Source organism: Condylura cristata, unplaced genomic scaffold (assembly GCF_000260355.1).
Source record: "Condylura cristata isolate star-nosed mole 26May11 unplaced genomic scaffold, ConCri1.0 scaffold00007, whole genome shotgun sequence".
Taxonomy (NCBI): domain Eukaryota; kingdom Metazoa; phylum Chordata; class Mammalia; order Eulipotyphla; family Talpidae; genus Condylura; species Condylura cristata.
The window spans coordinates 22,852,822-22,862,949 of NW_004567108.1; the positions used below are offsets into that span (position 1 = coordinate 22,852,822).

The 10,128-nt window shown below is 35.7% G+C and overlaps 1 protein-coding gene across 1 annotated transcript in view; it reads right to left on the minus strand.

Moving 5' to 3' along the window:
- Positions 1 to 1,185: 1,185 nt before the first annotated feature.
- RHOBTB3 (Rho-related BTB domain containing 3) overlaps positions 1,186 to 10,128 on the minus strand; it is a 45,649-nt gene continuing 36,706 nt past the window's right edge. Inside the window, 2 exon segments of the mRNA XM_012721756.1 lie at positions 1,186 to 3,574; positions 8,065 to 8,161. Coding sequence (XP_012577210.1) covers positions 3,459 to 3,574; positions 8,065 to 8,161 — 213 coding nt within the window. The 3' untranslated portion in view covers positions 1,186 to 3,458.

The following is a 10,128-nucleotide window of genomic DNA, read 5'->3' on the forward strand; positions in this document are numbered from 1 at the left end:
TCTATTATGCAGAGCAGCTTCTCCACTAAGTCTTGGCCCCAGCCAATACTCAAGCACGCTACAGGCACATAACCTCTATGCTAAATAACTATCAAAGCATTTTTTCTAAATAGCAGTTATTCTGTAAGAGACATTACATTGCCAGCATTAAAGACAACATGAATTTCTTTATCTCTTCTCATGCAAGTCCTCTACACTATCAGCCACATTCTAAAATTTTTATATACAATGGATATTATCTGTGAAATAATTCTGCTTGAACAACACAACACAGTATTCCCGAACTCAGTATTTCAACATTCAAGGTAAAATAACTACAGGACAGGGTCCTTCCTGTGGCACAGCGGATTAAAGCACAGCACTATGAAGCTAGAGCCACTTCAGGATGAGTTTGATCCCCACCCCAAGAGGTGACCACATGGCGTGGCAGACCTCTCCTGACACAACGGCTGCTCCCCCCAGCAGTGTACTTTGTCAGTAGGCCTGTTCTGCTCCCCATTCTGTCTCTGGTGAAGCCTCTCACCCCGCTGCACCTCTGGCCTGTACCCCAGTTCTGTAGGCATAAATATTAAAAAATAAATAACTACAGGACACTGTGTTAAACTTGTGTTTACAAAGGTTTATTTGTTACAAAATGTTAAATACTAAAGCTAAAAACATATAAATTCAGATCAGGCTATATTAAAATACACACATACCCTTCTTTGCAAAATTATTAAGAGAGGCTGAATTAAACAGATGCTTTAAATAAAATAAAGTACTCTTGAGGCTATTTTGTCTAATTAACTATCAGTGTAATGTAGTTTTTAAATTATAGATGAAAAGGCTAGCTGTCTTGGAAGTCAATTTATTCAATTCTTCAGTTTTCTGCTACCTCCCAATATAAAGCCATCATGCTGGCTTGGATAGGGTAAATTTCAGTTATGTTAAAACTTCTACATTACAAGTCTAGTATCCTAGAATAAGAACACAGCATAGTCAGAGGTACACAAGGGTTTATATAAGGTGAAAATCTGGCCTGGAAAGAAAAGGCCTTAACTCTACCATCCATTATTTCCTCTATAATTAAATGATTGGTAAATACAAGGAAGCAGGTATCAGCATAAAGCATACATTCATCTAGAAATAATCTTTCAATTAAAAAAACTCAAAAAGACCACTCATTTTGCAAAGATAGTTTATAAGTATTTTTTAAATTTCTTTTTATTTGAAGTTGAGTGAATTCAAAGGTACTGAAGAGTTTAGGTTTAAAAACTAATTTGATAACTGTTGTGACCAGCTCAGGAGAACCAGAGCATCTACCTCTCAAGGCTGTCTCTCTCACAGGCGCCAATGAACGTTTGTGAAAACTGCATGCTTGATATCAACAGGGCAGCCGCCAAACCAACCTCTACTCAGACACCTACAAATGATCTACAGTCTATTCCAACGTTATATCGTATTTGCAAGAAAACACTTTGTCTTGCTGTAAAACTTGCTGTAAAACTTACACTTTTCAACATTCTAGATCAACAGTTACTGATTGAGAACTTCAAGTGTTGTGACTCACATCAGGGTAAGGAAGTATGTGCTTATGAAGAACAAAAGACAATCATTACATTTTAGAAGTTCTTATATGTGAATGAGTTTTTAGACACAGACAACAGCTCTATACTTTACAGTGCTAACCCTTGTCCATGGATTTGTCGATAGCTGATTAACTCAAAGGATTAAAATACAAACACATAAAATGCATTCCCATGATCTTCTTCAACACCACTCAGTTAAAATCAGGTTTCTTGGGAAATTTATGTAGGGAATTTTTAACTGTTTTACTCTAAGGGTGTTGGTATACATCTAAAGACTGCATGTAGGATTACATGCAATGTAATCTTTGTTTTTACATGCTATGTAATCTTAATACTACAGTATAGAATTGTTTAATCATACCTTTGAATGGTTGAAAAAGTTAGGTGTATTCTAAATTCATGGGAAATTAAAAAAATATGTATTTCAATAATGAATTAATTATAGGTGAAGATGATACTAACAATAAATAGTAATCTGGTTTTCTATCCCTCAGTTTAGGCTTATGATGTAATTTTCTCTGTTGACTTGTAATACAAAGGAAACTATATTCTGTCTTCTATCTTCTCTACATGTAACAAGTGTCGGCTTTTTATTCTTTCTTTGAACTTACTGGTTAATCTTGAAGGACAAGATTCCTGTAACCTCTCATCAAATATCCTTGTGATTCTCTGAAAAGAACTCAAACAATTCAACCCACGGAAATCCTAATCTTAGTAAATGCACTAAAGCAAAAGTCGTAAGCCTTCAACGGTGAAGGCTCTCGTAAGCATCTTTCACTCTTTATATAAGCATCTTGACGAGCACCTTTATGAAGGCATATTAAGTCATATTAGTCACTTTTTTTGACATCCTGGTCTTTGAGTAATACCAAGAAAGTATTTGTTCATCTGTGATAAAGCCAGACCATGTTTTAAAGCTAAGACAACATGACACATTTTTCCACTTCCCCGATGAGGTGGCGAGGTGGCAGAGAGGCCACCCCAAGATGGGAAACCCCATTTACACTCTTCCCTCAGGGGCTCCTCCTCTTCCCTTGACAACAGTGCCTCTTTTTGACTTTCAGACAGAATGATGTTTGAGCGAGAAAAGAAAGTACATACCCTGCTAGGTGATATATATATAATTTTGGAGTCCAGCACAAAGTGAAAATATGGAGCTTTTCCCCAAACATTAAGATTTCGAAGCAGCAACAGGAGAGTAGTGGCCAAGCAGGGCCCTTTCCAGAATGGAGCTCCATGGGGCTGCACAGACTATATGGTCATAAAGCAAAGCCCAATTAGGTTTCCTACCTAATCCGAATCTCAGGGAAAAGATACAGGTGGCTCACATGGGTTGTCCAGACGAAACCAGATTATTTTCATTATGGTTCAAACACTGTCACAGCACTGATTTGGGGCCACGTAGCATTTCACTTTCAGAATTCCAGGAAAATTTCTAGTTCTAAAATTTCAGACTGATCAGTCCTTCCCCTGAATTTCTCATTGTAAAAGCAGTCATAATTGGGTCTTTCAAATGCTCCTTACTTTAAAAGAGCCATTAGTCAGATGTCATGAAATTTCTGTATTAATCTTGCATGATTTTTTTCAAAAGTCCACATATTTCTCAATGGGGTGGGCTATTACTATAAAGTAATGGGCATCTTAAAGGGAAAAGTAGCTGCACAACAGCTTTATATACTAGAGTAAAGCCTTAGTTTTAGCCTATAGATGTTCTGTTCCCTTTTAAAATATGAGTCGTTTTTTCAAATAGAACTAACAGACACATTAAGCTGTACATGGATTCCCACCCCCTAACATCCATATTTGTTTCGGTCACAAGAAGTTTTCTGGAACACAGAAGTATCCCAGTCTTCATAAGAATAAAAAAGTGTACGTTTATAAAAGCTCTGGTTACATCACTAAGCAACGACATTTTCGAGAGTGAATATACTTCCTGTATTCCGCAAGCTGCTTCAAGTACATATTCGATGGCCATCTGTGTTTTTCAACAAAACTGCGTTCTTCCACTAAAAGTTTTAGAGAAAGATTGTTAATTAAATATATTTTATTTGGGGCCAATAGATATTGACAATTGATGAGATTCAAGCCATGTACAGCGTCTCAAGTTTTCCAAAATCAGGAATACAATTTTCAGTAAATCAGTTATCGCGATTTGTTATCATGTGATTTCCAATTATATATATCTTGTCTACTGCTTCATCCAAAGTATTTAATTATGCTTTCTTTGTTTATGGAGACTTTTTTTTTCCTGGAGATTATCAGTGACTCATATTTTCATTTCATTTTCTCTGTAGTTTAACTCCACCTTCCAAACTCTTTCCGGCCCCTTCCATTTTCCTTTTCACTGGCCACCATTCCCGGATAACCTGTCCATTCTTGAAGCAGACATGGACAAGTTGGGTTTTCCCTGGAGTCCCTTCCCATCGGTGTCTGGCACCCCTGGATTCCTAGGCCTGTGTCCTGCTTCCAGGCGAGATCCCTCTACTCCTGGACTCCAGGCCTTTCACTTTGGTTATTATTCTCTAGTTTTAGTGAAGCACAACTTTTATATATGAGTTTCCCCCAAAACAGGCTGCCTAAGAAGTATATGATAAAATGTCCTTGGTCTATCCTCACACACATTTCATAATTTGGTTTGGTCTAGAATTCTAGGTTGAAAAATTTCCTCAGAATGTTGAAGCCACCATTTTACTGTTTTCTAGCTCCCAAGGTTAAGAACTCCACTATTACTCAGACTTGCGGTTCTTGGCAGGTGAGCTGTGTGGGTTTGCTATCATGCAAACAGGATTTTTCACTAGGCTGAACACTTCCAGGCCTTTCCAATATGTTGCTCAAGGTACTTTAGGACTGAAGCAGTTCTTTTGAGGGAGTTTCCTTGCCTTTTTCTTATCTTGCAACTTTTATTTAGCTCTTTTTTTTTTTGCATCACATTTCTAACATTTGAGAACAATTTCTTTTATTGCTGCTTATTTAAATAGTGTTAAAATATACATAACAAAATTTACCATCTTAATTCAATTGGATTGATGAGGACATTCATATAGTTGTGCAACAAAGCTCCAGAATGCTTCACTTCTTGAAAACCTAAAATTCTACCTGTTAAAGCAACTCCCTATTCCATTCCCCAAGCTCCTGGAAACCAATGTTCCATTTCCTGTCTCTAATAATATATACTTTAAAAAAACAAACAAGCAAACAAAAAAACCCCCAGCATTCTATGCATTATGGATATAGATCTCTCATTCTTTGGGGATATTACTTTTGGTGGATTTTTATTTTTTTAAGGTTTTCTTTTACTCCTTGGTGTCTCTCTGGTCTTAATTCCTTCTATGAATATGTTTTTATTCATTTTGACTTCAGTTTTGGTATCTATCTTTCATGGTGGACATTAACTCAAATGCCTGTTGATCCTCAGCTATCTCTTCATATTTAAAAGATACTGGAAAGCTGTTTGGAAATCTTTTGAGCATCTGTAGTATCTGCTAACCAGAACAATACATTCAATGTCTGACTGACAGATGTTGGGTTCTTTGAGAAAATTCCTAAATGATTGTGTCTGGGTATTTTTCCCTCTGAGGAGGATGACTCAATTTTATGCCCAGAGTACGGGAATTGAGGTAGCAAATACCTGGTTGCTGAAATTCTAAGTCCTAGAGTTGTGAAGGAGACATGAGGCATGTTGTACAAAATGCCCACATTCTGTGTTTTCAGTACAGCTCCTTAGCCCTCTCACTAATACCTGTAGTCCATGATCTAGAACTTTTCCCCTCAGGAATAGACTTTCCAACTGCTATGATAATGAGGGAGAAACAGTTTCCTGAAGTGTAGAGTGAAGTATAACAAAACTCCTTAATCAATTCTAAATTAATTCCATTTTGTTTTGCTCTAAACTTTTGCTTTCTGAGATACCTCAAGTTTCTAAATCTTTTGGGGGTTCTGCTGGGTGAACCAGCTTGTTTATCATTACAGTATTCCCTCTGCAGACAGTTAAAATCATTCTGCTAAGTCAATTTCTACTTTCCAACTACTGTTTGAGCTCATTATAATTCAGATTCATAAAGTCTTGATTCAGGCTGTGAAACCTAGCTATAAAGAAACAACTTTACTATTCAGGGATATCAGTTCTAGGTTTCCTAGGAAGCAAAGATGACATAAGATTACTCTCTCAACTAAGATTAAAAAAAAAAAAAAGCAAAACATAAAAGTTATCACAACAAATTCTGGCAGCTAGCAATAAACATTTTAAAAATTCTATAAATGTATATATAAGATTGAGTTAAACATGAGAATAATGAATCCATAAATGCCAAGGGCAACATATTCCTAAACTGTTTTCATAAAAGCCCCATATATAAAATGACTAATATTTAAGGAGCTCATAATAGAATCCTGACATATCAGTGCTAGCATTGATGCAAGTTGGCATTGATATGTCAGCTGGATTTTTCCAAGTCCTACTTTTCAAATTTCTGATCGCTGCTAAAAAGGAAACATTCTCAGTTAAAATGAAATTTACAAAATTCCAATAATTTGATCATTTTTGAAGTGGAACATAAAAGTTTTATAAGGAGGCTGTAAACTAATTATGACAAGAACCCTGTTCAACTCCAAGTGACCATCTGATGTGGCTAGGTATAAGACAGTAGGCAGGTGAGGAGACTGTGCCACTGTGAAGTGAATATATCCTTTCAGTCACCGCTAATTTTTGGGCTGCTGCTTTGTGGGAAGATGGGCCCAGAGTAGCCAGACCTTCCAACTTTCCAGAAAAAGCCAGAAATTTAGGTTGTGTAAATCATGTTTTTCAGTGTGGCCCAGATAAACCCCCTTGGCAGGCTACATTCAATTCACAGACTGCCAGGCTATGCCTATGGATCTTGACTATCAAATTTTCTCCCTTATCTGTGAAGCTATTTTTCTCTGCCCCAAAAGAATGCATCACAGCACATCTTGGATATGCACAGGTACAGCTGAGTCAGAGCACTCATGAGATATTTTGAATTCCCATCAAAGAAACAAAAGACAACTGCAGACACAGCCTCATCTCCACACCTGGCTTCTCAAATTACACCCTGGAGTCCTGCTTCTTACTATGCCAGCTGGTCATAACATACTTTATGGGCCACTGTGTAAGTAATAAAATATAATAAGAGTTAATGACTCAAAGGATTTGTATAGCATCTTTGTCCCAAGGTTGTAATAGTCCTCCATGTGTATCTTATAGCTCTATAAGAAAGTAAGTGGAAAATAATCAAATTCTTTTACAAATGAAGATGGGAGGTGTATAATGAAGGTAGATCTAAGATCAAAATGCAGTGTTTCATTTTCAATTGACTTCTTAAAGAACAACTCTATAAGAATATCCCTACTACTGACAACAATCAGAAAAACACCTTATGAATGGCCTTATTTTCCTCTTGTGCAAAGCAGATGGTTAGTAATTACCTATGTTAATTTGATGATACTCGACTACATTAAAGGCTGAGGAGGGAGTATGTATGGAGGCTTCGAATTGGCACACGTTTGTTGACTGGCTGGAAGTGTATGCGAGAAGCTCATGACTTACTGAATAAAATCAAGATTTTCACATCTTTTAGTAGCTGATTCCTTTTTATGAGTAAAATTTTGTGTAGAACTCTAAGATTTAAAACAGGTAATAAGTGGGAGGAAGAGGTCTAAGAACTGCAAATTTTAGCCTTTTCTTTTTCCATCCCACCATCCCACTCCCCTCACCCCCCTCATAAAAAAACTTGCTCCTCCATCTTAGATGATCTTCAGGCACCTCCAAGGAAATTTTGATTTGGGATTTTAAAACCACTTGACTAAGTGGTCATTGTTTTCCTTTTATTCCTTGAGTCTTTCTAAGGTAATCACATGAGCAAATCATTGTATCTAAACTAAACGTCCACTTTGATGACTGTTTTGTTCCCTTACAGTTCTAGGAGCTCAGCCTTTGTGTTTTAATACTTATAATTTCCTTTTAAAAATCACATTACTACACTCTTTGCCAGTAAATTTTTAACACCTTTTGATAAATTTGTTATTCCCAAATAATATAATGGACTCCTGTATAGACATCATATATTCAGTATAATAAAACCATATATTATAATCAACAAGAATTATAATTTTTCCAAAAAAAATTTTTTTTTCCAATCTGGACTTTTCAAAATTTTCTTCTCACTTGGTGGTTAAAAATAAGATTTTATTTATCATAACTAAATGTCACTTTCGGTCACTGTATCTCTCTACTTCAGAAAAAAAAGGCATTTAAACATGCATAGGGGCTATAAAATAACCAGTAGGAAACTTTTTAAGTAAAATAGGTCAAGCTACTAATATAACACAAGTCACTAAAAAGTGTCTTTGATTACCACATCGCAAATTTAAGAGGAATGTATTATACTGACTTTGATTTTATAAGTACTATTCTGCCAAGTTATACCTTAAGCCCAAGAACAAAAAAACAAAGTTTTCAAAATAGTAACTGTCAATCTACCTGAAAGATCTTGAAATTCAGGCTTTTGGCTGAAGATGAGGTAGTTAGTGGCAATGAAATGAAGTAGCCAAGTTGAAAGGCAATCAGAGTGGTGAAACTGCAAGAAAAAGTGGAAAGTGAAACATATTGTAAAAATGGTCACCAGCACGATGATCAGACTGACAGAATGGTCTGGGAGACTTCACGGAGACCCAAATCTATGTAAATGTGTCTACAGATGAGGCAGCTGGCAGGCTACTCTGACTGCAGAAAGGAAAGAGAAGCATTATTTGCAAAAGGCAATAAAATAATATCATTCAGTGAGGAAACCAAATAACAAGTGAACAGCAAGTTACTGCTGGAGTGGCTGAATGGTGCGGTAAACAAGACCATTTGCGTTCTTGAGGTTTTACTTAAAGCTTTTATATTTTCCCTTTTTTTGATTCAACAATTTGTTATTATTGAGATAACATTGGTTTTCAATGTTATTTAAGATTTAGAGGTGAAGGAAAATTTAAGCTTTTAGTCTACAACCATGGCTATCAGTATCTCGACAGTATTTGTGTGAGGAGGGTAAGGCTATGGTCAGCAATGGCATACATGTGGCCGAATCAAAACAAGTTCATTAGAGGAAGATCAAAAAATATATACCAAGGTGAAAATACCATTAACATAATTGAAACTGAGTTTCAGTGTCTATTCCTAGGAGAAAGTTAAATCTGAACGCTGCTTTTAAGTGGGATGGACTGTTACTCTGAGCAGGGATTTCTAGCACATTTCCCATATGAGTTCCAGGTACTGCTAATGGAGAGGACACTAAGAGCAACTTGACTGTGATATTTTCACCTTGGTGTCAAGTGGTGGAAACACCACCACTGTTTCATATAACCACTCAATTCATATTAGAGCAACTTGCTTTGGTACATGAGTATGTAATTATTATTGTGATAAAATATACATAAAATCAAATTTGCCGTTTATGTCATAAGTACATTCATGTTATTGTACAACCATCACCATGAACTCTTTCCATTGCAAACTTAAACTCTCATTAACCATAGACAATTAGCAACATTAAACAATTAACAATATTAAACAATAACTCAACGTCCTTCCTATCCGACCTAGTCACCACTATTCTAGTCTCTCTCTGCTTTTATGATTCTAACTATTCTAAGTACCTTGTATAAGGTGAATTATATTTGTCCTTTCTCTGTCTGATTTATTTTACTTAGCTTGATATCCTTAAGGTTCATCCATGTTGTAGCATGGATTAAAAAATCCCACTTCTTTTTAAGGCTGAGTAATATCTACTGCATGTTTATATCACATTTTGTTTATCCATTTATTTGTTGATAAACATGCAGTCTGTTTCCATCTTTAGTAATGCTCTTTTAAGGGCACTCAAATTAAATCAAATAAATTTAAGGAAGGTATTTTATCTCAAGTCTAAAGGAAAAAACTCAAACTATAGGTCTTTAAAAAGTTTTAACATGGTATATTTTTTACATGTAAATTCACATGTCCCTCTTTCACTAGAGTGAGAATTCTTGAATCATGAGACTATAGTTAATCCTATCCATAATATACTTACCAACTTTTTTTTACTTTATCTTTTAGCAGATGAGTATGAGTGATCTCAAAAAAAATAATAAAGCAAGACCCTGCAGTTATTTTAACAGAAGTCACCAGTACTATTAAATGATTAATGCAGAACCAACAGATGTTCAGGACACTGCTCAAGGGCTGTGACTTTGAAAGAATAGGAAAGATCACAGAACTGAACAGTTGGCTAGAAAAACACAGTTAAAATGCCTAACTTTATTTTTAAACAAGATAAAAGGTATCATCATGTGGGCTCCTGGCAAAAGATAAAATGCATCTCACTGTGAGAAATTCTTTCTTTGTAAGAAGTATGTGCTGGCCTGAGTATAAGCTAAAATAAACAAAGAAGTAAAAGGCAAAAAGCATTAAAAAAAATGAAACAAAAATGAACAAATTCTATAACCTTAACAGGCTTGCAAAGAACTATAATGATGAAGAAAGTACCAGTAAACTCACAAGGAGTCAGAAACAAAACTGGTG